The sequence below is a fragment of the Gracilinanus agilis genome, chromosome 2 (genome assembly GCF_016433145.1).
Source record: "Gracilinanus agilis isolate LMUSP501 chromosome 2, AgileGrace, whole genome shotgun sequence".
Taxonomy (NCBI): Eukaryota; Metazoa; Chordata; class Mammalia; order Didelphimorphia; family Didelphidae; genus Gracilinanus; species Gracilinanus agilis.
Window position 1 is genome coordinate 715317937 of NC_058131.1, and position 12907 is coordinate 715330843.

At 35.7% G+C, this 12907-nt stretch overlaps 1 protein-coding gene across 1 annotated transcript in view; it reads left to right on the forward strand.

Annotated features, from left to right (window-relative positions):
- PCDH15 (protocadherin related 15) overlaps window positions 1–12907 on the forward strand; it is a 660961-nt gene that overhangs the window by 313437 nt on the left and 334617 nt on the right. The window contains exon 15 of the mRNA XM_044660331.1: window positions 3277–3370. Coding sequence (XP_044516266.1) covers window positions 3277–3370 — 94 coding nt within the window. The remainder of the gene's footprint in view (window positions 1–3276; window positions 3371–12907) is intronic.

A 12907-nucleotide genomic window follows, 5' to 3' on the forward strand; every position in this document is an offset into this window, starting at 1 on the left:
CACACACACACACACACACACACACACACGTCTGTTGCTTATAGTCTCCAAGTTTCCTATCACTTGGGATGTTAAGTGAATTGCCCACAATTACATACTTTCAGGACTGAGTTAAATAAATATTGATAGATGGTCTCAACCTTCATCTCTTCACTTCCCTCTTTTGTGCCACCTTTCTAATATCACTGCAGAAGCAAAAATGGGTCCTATGGAATTAGAACAACTTTGAGTAAGAAGACACTTCTTGATAGGCTTAGGAAATTTGTTCTCTGACCAGAGGTCCTCTTTAAATTATCAAGCTAATTTGGAGCCAGAGTAATTTGAGAGGTATGGGGATAAAATGGACTTCCAGAAAAATCCCTTTAGACAGGAGGAAGAGGGAAGAAAAGGATTTTTCTTCAGCTTTGGTCATGTTGTCTCTCCCCCACATTCCTTATACCATCTTTGTCTGGAGGATGACATTTGTGACCTTTGAAAGATCTGAATGAGGGGGACTTCATATATTTCCATATATGTCTTCATATCATCTCTACATCAGTATGTGTGGAGTATGTGCATATATATATATACATATATATACATATATATATGTATATATATGAGTATATATAGACTTCAGTATATATATATTGGAAGCCAAGAAAAGAGTGACCAAATATTCATAACCTTAACAGGAGATGAGCAAAGAAATGACACTATACTTTAGGAAATCTTCTGGTTTATACCATAAAACAGGAGGATTTCAGTGTTTTCTGTAATCTTTTATATATATTTGTTTTCTAATCTTGAGCCCACTATCTGTAAATTCTGTACGTATTGATAGAAGGATGTTTCACAGATTTTTAGTGAGAACTTTTGCATCCACTGTTCTTACTGTATTAAGTAAATAGTCTGTTAGGAATAGCTTGATGCTGACAACCTACTGGTTCATGTTTGGTGTTAGGATAAAATGAGGTACTCATAGGTGAGCTAATAGTTAATGAATGGAGGTTGAATATCTACTTAATGATTCAGTAGGACTTATTTTCAGTAGACAGATACTACCCTATCTATATGAAAAAATGTCTGGCCTTGAGGACAGGTTGTAGTGACTCACATTATCTTGGGACATCCACAAAGTCTGATGGTCACCAGACCCACATGAATGAGTCTTTTGGACCCTTGAGTAACTAGGAAATAAATCGATACCAGCAGTCTACCAGGAAGTTGTCAGTGGAGCCACAACTGGAGTCTTGGTCCATCACTGAGACAATCAAGTCCCAGATTTATCAACTTTTAGAGAAAAATCTAACTGCGCTTGTTGCCAGAAGAGATTAGTCCTATCACAACTTATATCTTTTTAAAAAGGTACTTTAGACAAGGAATTAAAATGATTCTCAAGGAAAAAATCTTAGGAGGCACACCAATGGGGACTTTAGCTGATGGCATATGAGAATCACTGGTTTCCTCAAAGACATTTCTATCAGCCTGGAAAGGAGCTATAGTCTTACTATAGAACCTGAGAATAATTTGGGAGAATGGGAACTAGGAGTAAGAAGTTGAGAGTTTATATGGTCTACCTAAGATTTAAATAGTTACAAGATATAATATATCTCTTCTCAACCCCCAGATGAACTTACTTACAATTTGACAGCCTAAAGGAAAGAGTGAGAAAATATTAATTCAACAAAAGGATAACAATAAATATGACAAATAATATTAATAAAGCAAATTATATGATTAAATAAAAAGGGAATGCATAGAGAAATAGGCTTGACATAACAGAAATCTGATATTCAGAAATATTCCATTTAAAACATTTACTATAAGTGAAAGCTTTTTCCTTTATGCAGCAAGGCCATTATCTTTAATGCTTCTTTCTAAGACATATTTTTTATTCATTATTTTGAACTGGTTTTAAGTTGCCTTTATTTTTTAAATCAAAGAAAAGCACCAGTTAGATTATAGAGAATTAGGTCATGTCACTCATCTGAAGCAAAGGAAAATCTATCTTGAGCAACAAGCCATGAAAAACTCTGACTTTCTTTTTGACAGGATCCAATGTCAAGGAAAATAAGGAGGAAAATATTTGGCATTTATCTCAGTAAAATAATCTTATAGTTGATCAAGGAGATGTTTAGATAATTGACTATAAAAGTTAGGAGGAAGAAAAAAAACACATGAATGTATATTATCATTTCTCCTTTCTCCATCCATTTCTCCAAATTTTGTATCATCATTAGATTTTCCAGGCAATGGGTTGAGTCCATTTTCAGAGGAAAAGCCTAGCCAAATCTAGATAATCTCATCACTAGTACTCTTGGCTTATGATGATGAATTTTTTGATTACAACCACCCATGGGGGAAAAAAATGGCAAAATAGCTCTGGGTGTGTGGCCTTCTTCTACTGCTATAAATTTCATAACAGAGAGATGGAAGGAAGTAGGGCATGTGGTTCTAGTAATCAAATTTTACACCATTTATAAACTTACAACTCTGTAATTGATCTTCTAAATATTGAATTCTTATCCAATAACCAAAGAAAGGGCATTTTGTGGGAGGAAGTGAATCATACTGAAATTAATGCTCTCAGTGTAAACAAAATAAACTAACAGAAATATGTTTGAATAGATATGGGAAGGTAAGTTCTTAGACAAGCAAGGATGGGATTTGGCAGATTTGGTTTCCTTGGGTCAAAAGGCAATAAAAATGTCATTTCATATATTTGGTCACCTTGGGTCTTTTCAAAATATCTGTTGCAGAGAATAATGAAGAACATGATTAGACTCCCTACATTAAATCAACATATACTTTGATACTTGAAGACTTTAATATGAATTTGGGGGTAGGTGAGGTGGTAGATATAGATTTATAGATATAAAATTATAAAATTTATACAAATATATAATCTGTATCTATTTATAATTTCATCCAGCTAGTGGCAACCTTATTGAGTTTTAAAGATGATTAAATTGAATAATGTGGGTAATGCTCTTTCTAGCTGTATAAACGGATAATTATCAAATTCTGATGAAATTCAGAATGATGAAGCAATTTGTCCAACGTCATAGAGCTGGTAATTATAGGAGTTGAAACTTGAAACTAGGTCTTTAACATCAAGAATGCTTTTCTTTGTAGAAGTGACTATCAATATTCTTCTCCAAAAAGCAAATCTGAAACACTTAATTTGTACAAAAATGGAAAGATATATAAAATTTACTCAATTTAATTAATTTTAATAGTTGTCAACTTTTCTAATTATATGCATTTTCCCTATTGACTTTTCTCTCCTACTAGCACTGGAATTCTAACTTTGGCAAAAGCACTGGACAGAGAAAGCACAGACCGCTACATTTTGATAGTGACTGCACATGATGGCAGACCAGATGGGGTGAGTGAAATTCTAATAAATATGCTTTAACAATGACCTTAAGGCTATTTTTAAAAAAGCAGTTATTCTTTGGCTATAAAATCCACATAGTGGAATCTTTGTTTCTTTATCCTGCAACCACTTCCTGCTATAGGGGTTTATTTTAATGGACAAGCACAGAAAGTACTTGGATATTTGCCATTTTGAAAATTTAACTCTGAAATCTCTAAATGATAATAGTTAGGATGTCATACTAGTGTGTGATTGTGAATTAATCACTATGACTATTTCCCCAGTAGCAGAGATATGGTTGAAGAATTGTTTGTTGGAGAGATCCATGTATTTTAGTGAATGAAAGCTCAAGGGATGCTTTATACAGAAAGCTTAACTTAGATGCTCTCCTTGACCACCAACTTCATTTTCCTACCATGAAAATTATTTCACGTGAATCTTATATTTACTTAACTCTATTCAATTTTATCCATATGCAATGTTCTCCCACTAGAATGAAAGCTCTTTGAAGGCAGGGGTTGTTTTGTCTTTGTCTCTATACTCCCAGAAGAGAGCATGGTACCTGGTATATTGGAATTAGTTATGAAATATTTGTTGGATGAGTTATTGAATGGATTCTGCAATATGAAATGTCATTCACAAAATTAATACAGTCTTGGGCTGTTTAAGATGGTGACGGCAAAGCTATGACACACGTGTCAGTGCCATTTCGATGACACTTGACTGCATGTGACCGCATACAGAGAAGTATGGGGCCGCATGCCAAGGATGAAACATTTGCTGTAGTGTAGTGTAGACACTCTGTGCACTATAGATGACAATTCTACTTATATTAATTTACCTGTTTTGGTTTATTAAATACAGTTATATGTTAAAATTATATATTTTTGTTATTTAAACTATAAATATAGTGAAATTATGTTTTTGTTTTTGTTTTTCTCAAAGTGACACACCACTTGAGTTATGCTCGTTTTCTTGGCAAATTTTGACACACCAAGCTCAACAGGTTGGCCATTTCTGGTTTAAGAGAAGCATGGCCCCGAACTAGAGAAATGATAGTCACACCATACTATGTCTTGGTCAGTCTACATCTGTGATATTGTGTTCAATTCTGGTCATGATGGCTTAAAGAAGGTCTGATAAATAGGGAGTTGTCAGAGGAAAGCACTCTCTTTGAAATTAGACCATATTAAAATATTTTGCTGAAACAAGAGCCGTTTCTTCAGGAAAAGAGAAAACCAAGGCTAGAGCAAGAAGACCTAATAGCTGTTCAAATATTTAAATGTCTTCTCTGTGAAAGAGGCTTCAGATCTCCCTGTTGGGTCCCAAAGATAAAAGCAGGAATTGGGGCAAAGATCAAAAAAATGTTTCACATGGGACATGGATCCTCAGCTGAGCTTCAGAGGAAACTAGGAATTCTAAGAAACTACAGTGAGGAAGTAGTGAATTCCAAGCTTGAGTCAGGAAATATCTTGAAGAGTTTGAAAGCACCATAAACTATAAGAAGGAGAGTGATAGGAAACAGGTTGGTGTTAACTTAGAAATAACACAAAACTACTAAAGTAGTCAGAAAAAATGAGTCTTTAATTGGGAAAGAGATAGATCCAGTAATGGCCCACTATCACAGAGCCCAGCACCAAAAACTCAGGGGCTACACTTGGATCATACTTGATTTCTCCAAACAACAATAGAACTTGGGGAACTTATATACTTCTTGGGGAACATTGATTGGTATTACCAAGGCTACAAAGAAATGGGAAGCTCCAGACAGGATTACCTATGAGAGGCTGATGCTTTACAATGGATACAAAAGGGAAGGGCCAAAGGCTGGGCTTCCTAGGAGAGGACCTTGAAACAAAGGGAGAAACTACTAGGACAAAAGGGTATTTAACATCTGATTAGGTCTACCTTTAAATCTATTATTCTGTCTGAAAAGGGCAAGTCTGGGACTTCCCTTAGGGTGAGTTCTTAGGGGACAGGAGCAGACTTGGGCTCTCCAGATTTCAAGATGACTGTTTGGAAAGGCTTAAATAGCAAAAGGAAAAAATTTATATTTTTTCTTAGTTTAATTGGTAATTGGGTGGGGAGAATTGTTTAGGGACGGGTGAGGCTGAAATCATGGAAATCTATCAGAAGTCCACCTCATACCTAGCATATTGGCTAAAATGGTAGCAAAGGAAAGTAATAAATATTGGAGGAGAGATGTGACAAAATTGGGACATTAATGCATTGCTGGTGGAATTGTGAATTGATCCAACCATTTTGGATGGCAATTTGGAACTATGCCCAAAGGGCACTAAAAGACTGCCTGCCCTTTGATCCAGCCATATCACTGCTGGGTTTGCACCCCAAAGAGATAATAAGGAAAAAGACTTGTACAAAAATATTTGTAGCTGTGCTCTATGTGGTAGCAAAAAACTGGAAAATGAGGGGGTGTTCCTTGATAGGGGAATACAAACTGTGGGATCTGTTGGTGATGGAATGCTACTGTGCTGTAAGGAATAATGAACTGGAGGAATTCCATGTGAACTGGAATGACTTCCAGGAAGTGATGCAGAGTGAAAGGAGAAGAACCAGGAAAAAGTTGTACTCTGTAAGAAGGGAAATTTGATATTTATATATGTATATATTTAAGGTATGGTATCCAGGAATCAATTTGATCTAGAATGATTCCATAATTAAAATAGACCCAAGTCAGGATGGCTTTTATGAAAGTTTATTTACAATTAGGAAGGTTGAAGGTAGGGAAAGAGAGAAAAACTCTGTTCTGGACCAGCAGAGGTCCAGACTGGGTGAGAGTTAAGAGATTGATTAAATTAGGCTACTAGCTACAAGGCCTTAGCAATTAGAGAGGCAAAGAACCCTCCTTGAGGTAGAGACTCTGGAAACGCCAAGGTAGGCGAAAGGAAGTCAGCCTAACTTACAGATGTGACAATTCAGAGGGAAGCCACCTGAGGTCTCACTAGAGATCCTTCTGTACCAAGTTCAAAGCACGAACTGCCTCAACAGGAAGTTACCAACATGCTTGACTGATAGCATCTTCTGTCACTTCCTGGACCCATCACTAATTCAAGTGGACAAATAGCAGCCTCAACATTGTTTTGGACTGCCCAAAGGGCAGTCCCTTGTTCTTGATTTGTTACTTATTGTCCCCTGTGGGTAACCCATCTCCCCTCCCCACTAAGGGAGGTGGGGATGACATCATCTCTGGTGGTTACAGTTTTAACTATGAATGAGCTTGAGCTAATTCTATTTACACAACACAGAGGCTGATACATTGTAGCATAATCACATGTAACTGACATCTCTACTAGCAGCAGTGCAGTGACCCAGGACAATCCTGAGGGATTTATGAGAAAGATGCTGTCCACATTTCAGAGGAAGAACTGTGGGAGTAGAAACACATAAGAAAAACAACTGCTTGATCACATTGGTCGAAGGGGATATGATTAGGGATGTAGACTCTAAGAGATCACCTTAGTTCAAATGTTAATAATATGGAAATAGGTCTTGATCAATGACACATGTAAAACTCTGTGGAATTGCTCTTTGTCTACAGGAGAGGGGTGGGAGGAGTGGAGGGAAAGAATATGAATCATGTAACCCTGGGAAAAGATTCTTACTTATTTACTTACTTTATTATTTTTTTCAAATAACAAAAAAAGAAGTCCATTGCAATAGTACAGGCAGGTATTAAAGAGGGCCAGCCTTGGGATATAGCTGTATTAAGTTGTGTATTTCCTTCCTATTTCAGCCAAATATTTTGTATATAGCAATAACTACAAATTGGTAGGATTTAAGATTTTAACCTATCTCTAACATGCTATAATAATTTGTCAATTTGTAATTTCGATGGACTGTGAGTAGTCTTCTTATTCCTACAGATCTCATACTCTTCATACTATAGGAAATCAACCAGCATTTATGAATCGCCTACTGTGTTCTAGATATGGTGTTAAGTTCTGGAAAAAGTGGAAATAACTTTGTTCTGCCCTGGCTCAGCCTTGGCTACACCTGTTTTGGAAGTGGCAAAGTCAGTACTACCACTGGAAAGTAGTTCTATTATTCAGCAATGCAATTAAGGGAAATAAAGAGAAAAAAATCATAGAGAAGTTTACAATCCAATGAGATTGAGGTACAATGACTATGTATAAATTATACATATGTACATATAAATGTACATAAATGTATGTTATTCATACACAATCATTTACATATATTTGTACACAAACACATGCATGCATATATATTATGTCTATGTGTATATAGAAACATTTGCTTATATGTAAATATGCTAAACTGGAGATAATTTCTGAAGGAAGACATTAGCATTGGGTTGGAGGTGTTTTGATGTCAAACCATTGTTCTTTTCACTGAATCACACTGTTCCCAGTCATAGTGCCTTTTACTTTCACTATACTGCTTCTAAGAGTATATGCAATGGTGCTGGTCAACAGTCAGATTCTTTTCTGAGTGCCCAAACTAACCCTCACCTTGCTAGCAGGTGTCCCCTATTTTGAGAACACAAGATCAACAATGTGTTCCAAGTTTATATGACAGAAGGTTTTCAGTAGGAGGAACCACAGCAAATCTCCAAGAATTACTCTTGGGGATGATGTCTTAGTTCTGTTCACTGAATTTCTGAACGGCATAGCTTTCCTGCACTTTGAAAACTGATATAGCCAAGGCTGATCCAGGGCAGAACAAAATTTTCCCTACCTCCAGTAGCAACCTTTCCAAATTATCTGGACCATTTTCACAATCCTAGGATTTAGATAGATATATTTTTCCTCGAATCTTCCATTCATTCATTCCCCCAATTAACTAATATTTATTAGGCACATTTATTAATAACAATAATGTAATTAATCTTACTTTATATATTATTAATTTGCAAAGTCCCTTTCTAAATAAATGAGGAAATACAAAGTTTGGGTTAATCAAAATCCAGACTGTGACTTCAAAGAACAGAGACAAAGCTTTACACTCAGTTGGTATAATGACTAGAATTGATGGTTATGATGATGGTGGTGACCTCAGATATATAAAGCAAATTACATTATATATGCTATATCTTTTGATTCTTAGAACAATCCAAACAATAATATGACTAAAAATGAATTCTCCAAGTATTTAAATTCATAGGATTGAATAACAACAAAGTGAGAGAGAAAGGGGTTCCTTCAGCCAAGTGAGCAGAGTAAAGATTAGAGCCCCAAAAGCCTGCCATTCTTGAGCCAAAGAAAAGCCCCCATAGCATGGGTTTCAGGAAATTTATATTAAAAAAAAAACACCTGCAAGGACCACAGCAACACAGGGACCCAAGAAAAGGGAACCCTAGGAAGATTTAAAAATGCTGGGAAATGAAGTCCCCGGGGTACAAAATTTTAAAACACACAAATACATGGCACAACTATACACAAAAATAATATCTAGAAGCTTGTACTGCTGCCTGGATCTCTGTGTTGTTCAAGTGTCCAGTTTGTCCCAGAAGTTATTGGAAGAACTCATAAGAATCCCCAGAAATAAGTTCTGGCTGGAATTGTAAGCAGATTTGCAATGACCCAAGATGGTCGGGACAATCACTGATTTATATTCAATGGCATGTAGGAGTTGGATCTCTCCCTTGATAAATATGCCAATCACTGCTGAATTGAACAATTATGTTTGAGATTAGGATGGAAACCAGGGATCAATGTGGGAAAAAAAACAAACAACTTATGGACACATTGGCCATTCTAGCTATTTCTGTCTACTTAACTCCTTATCTCCCTCTGGAGGAAGTCTTACTAGACTGCATCAGAGCTCAGTCTAATAGTTCCATTATGGATCTTGATAAATCTCCCATTTGTTTTTGATGCTGGATACAGGTAACTTATCTCATTAATGCAGGAAGCTCTCAGTGAAGAAATTTCTTCCATCCCTGCAGATTAAAAACAATTCAGCAATTTATAGCCTTAGAAAATTGCATAGAATCTTGATTGGTTAAGTGACTTACTCAAGGTTAAACAGTCAATATGTGAAAAAAATCACAACCTTGAGTAGGTTAAAGAAATTTAAGATGATATATTGAAAAGCTAGCAAATATAGAGAAATCATCCATATTTTTAATGGCAAAAGTTCAACAATGAGAAACATGTAAGTGAAGGGCCCCTCAATAGAATGCATCATTGTGGTAAATACATTGTATGGAAGATGGTTTGCTGGGGAAAAAAAATTAGAACTGCTCATGTCCCTCTTCCAAATTATCACAACATTTCCCTATACTGTATGATAGAAAAATACCTTAGGAACAATTTTAAGGTAGAGGAACTTGTCCCCTTACATAACTAATATTTATATTATGACTATGTCCCAAGTACTATACTAATATATTTATAATTATCATGTTATATCTACATAACAATCCTAAAAGGTGTTTTATTATTCCTATTTTACAGATGAAGAAACTGAAGCAAAAATAGGTTAAGTTACTTGCCCAGGGTCATATAGTAAGTATTTAAGGCCAGGTTTTCTACTGTTATTTTTAAAAATGATGAAGGCTGATATTATGAGGAAAACTAATATTTTATTTAGGCCTCATTTTGATAGAATAAAATCGACCATGCACCAGTAAAAAATTCAAGTTGCTGCCCCCACCATTACGTTCTGTACCTTCCCTACTCCTCTATGTCCCCAGGGAGAGTGCTCAGGTAGCAAAGAGGAAGTCAAAACCAACTTCCCAATATTTAAAGCCTGGCTTTGCCTTGAAGATGTCATCCAAAACAGGAAACCCATTGGACCATGGAAAATGTAGTTTTCCAAGTGTCCACAGGAAGTGTGTCATTAAAGCTCCAATGAATCTCAAATAGCTCTAAATAGAGCACCAGAAATTCTAAATCATACACTACTGAGGTCTCCCTGGCTCCAAAACACATATGTAGCATTTATAGTTTAGCTTATCTTAACTGTGAGGATGATTATCTCCGCCATGATTCCTCTTCTGCTTATTCAAAGAAACCACCAAAATGCATGTAGACATTCTTAAATCTTCTAGTGTGAACTGGCCACATGCTCAATTGTAATTCTCTGGACTCGATGAAGAATTTCAGAAATAAATTATATAAAAATGTCACTGGGTAAGAGATCCTTTTAGAATTTCTGCATATTTTATTTTTAATTTCTTTTCAGAAGGGCAAATTATAGCTCAGATGCCACTCTCTGTAGGAAACATTTTCTAATTTTCTAGTTGTCAATGCTTGTCAATGCTGCTTCTTGCAGTTGCATTGTTGGTAAATACAAGTAATAAATCTTTTGATTTTACTTATCTATATGCATTTATACCAAATATCCTTAAAAGTTAAAGTTATTTTTGGGGGTAGGGGTGGTGTTTTTCCTATCTCAACACTTATCACAGGGTTTTGAGAGTAATAGGTATTTAAAACATACATTTTATTTATTTTTATTTTTTTTAACCCTTGTACTTCGGTGTATTGTCTCATAGGTGGAAGATTGGTAAGGATGAGCAATGGGGGTCAAGTGACTTGCCCAGGGTCACACAGCTGGGAAGTGGCTGAGGCCGGGTTTGAACCTAGGACCTCCTGTCTCTAGGCCTGACTCTCACTCCACTGAGCTACCCAGCTGCCCCTAAAACATACATTTTAAAAGTAAATTGAATTGTTGAATTAGATGGTCAAAATAATAATAATCGTAGCCTCCCTATAGCCACTAATCTGCCACAGATATCTGTAAATTTCAAGTTATAAGCCATCTATGATGGGATAGTCAGAATCATACAGTATTACGTTCCATAAAATTGAGAGGTCAGCTCTGAGAGAAATGGCTAAAATAACCTACACTATTCCATCATTTTACATATTCACTGCCCTTTTAAAAAAAATATACCTATGTCAGATACATGGAAAATCTAAGGGAGTTTTGAGAGTAAAATAATTTAAGAAATAAAGAACATGACTTCTGTTGAAAGGTTAATGGATAATCTGACTGGGCAATGACTGATGGGGGAGATACCAAGCAGAAGGAGGAGAGACTCTTTTGCACATAACAAAGATATAATTATAATGGAATGAAATTAGGGAGGAACATTGATGTGAGCCATCAGGAGAATGTAACAGTCACAAGAAATATCATAGTACTAAAACTAAAAGGGAATCACAGCTCCATTGTTGTGAATGTTTTAATCATGGATGTTCAATGCAAAGAAATGTGTTATAAAGAACAATATTCCATGGGCAAAAACTAACAAAGATGAATTAATATATTCAATACCATATTCATGTGTCCATTAAGAAGCTAATCTTCTGAGCCCAAATGAAAATTTGAAAATATTTTTTCGGAGACTAAAGCACTGTTTTAATGATGTTGTATATTGTTCTACCAGATACTTCTAATACCTAATTCTGACCTCAAAGGCAATTGTAGCCTGTCTGTGGTCAGAAGAGCTCTCTTAAACCCTCTCTCAAAGAGTAGACAACAAAATTGGCCAGTTTTAACCCACTCTGGTTGTCTTTCTAATAACTACTTATGAGAGGAATCAAAAATCACCAAGACAGAGATATTTAAAAACAGAACTATCATTAAGACCTTGAGTTTGAGACCTCTTAAGAAAAATGAATGTCTTACTAATTTTCCTAAATATCTGTGGTGACATGTATTCATGATATCCATTCCAGCTGGCCACATTCCCCTTATAGGATGACTAATTTGCTGAAAACTTAAAGATTATCTAATCCAAACTCCCCATTTACCAAGGAGCGGATGGGATGACTTGTTGACCAAGGTCACAAAGGGAGTAAGTAGGTGAATCAGAATTTGACTCCAGATTATTCTACTCAAAATCCAGGACTTCATCCTGAATTTAAGAAGCTAATTTCTGAAAATGAAGATTAGTCATTTAATAGCAATTTAATGGCCAATTCCATTTACATTTTAAATTATGTAGTATTTGACTTCACTATGCTGCTAAACATCTAAAAACAGAATTCACGCATCCACCCAAAATTATGTATCTAAGGTATTGAAAGGCAACAATGAAAGTTAGCTTCCAAGATATTGGAGAAATATGCTAGGAAGCTAATTATTTTAAACCTCCTGAGCCAATTGTAAATACAAAAGACTCTGTTATGTTTTTAGAGCATAAGCAATAATGAATCTTGAACAGCATGATTCCTCTTCATCATTTTAAACTTCAGCATAGGTACAATATGAGCTTTGATGAAGTTTCTCTTAATGGTGTGTAGAAAGAGCTGATTCTTATCTAAAAGTCTCACTTTTTCATCAACAACTGATTGGCCATGGTACCCTGTCAAATCAATCAACATTTTTCAGGTTTGGGAGGGGAGGGATTAATTAATAATTTAACTTTTGAACAAATCAGTCCTGATACAAATTCAATGCTAAGAAGTCATAGTCTCAGGTACCTGTTGTCTATGTGAGGGATGGGGAGGGTGACATACTAGTCAGTTTTTAATAATAGATTTGAAGATGACACGCATTTAATAATGTTGAGAGATCACTATCATCTGTATCCACTCAATGGAGCTGATA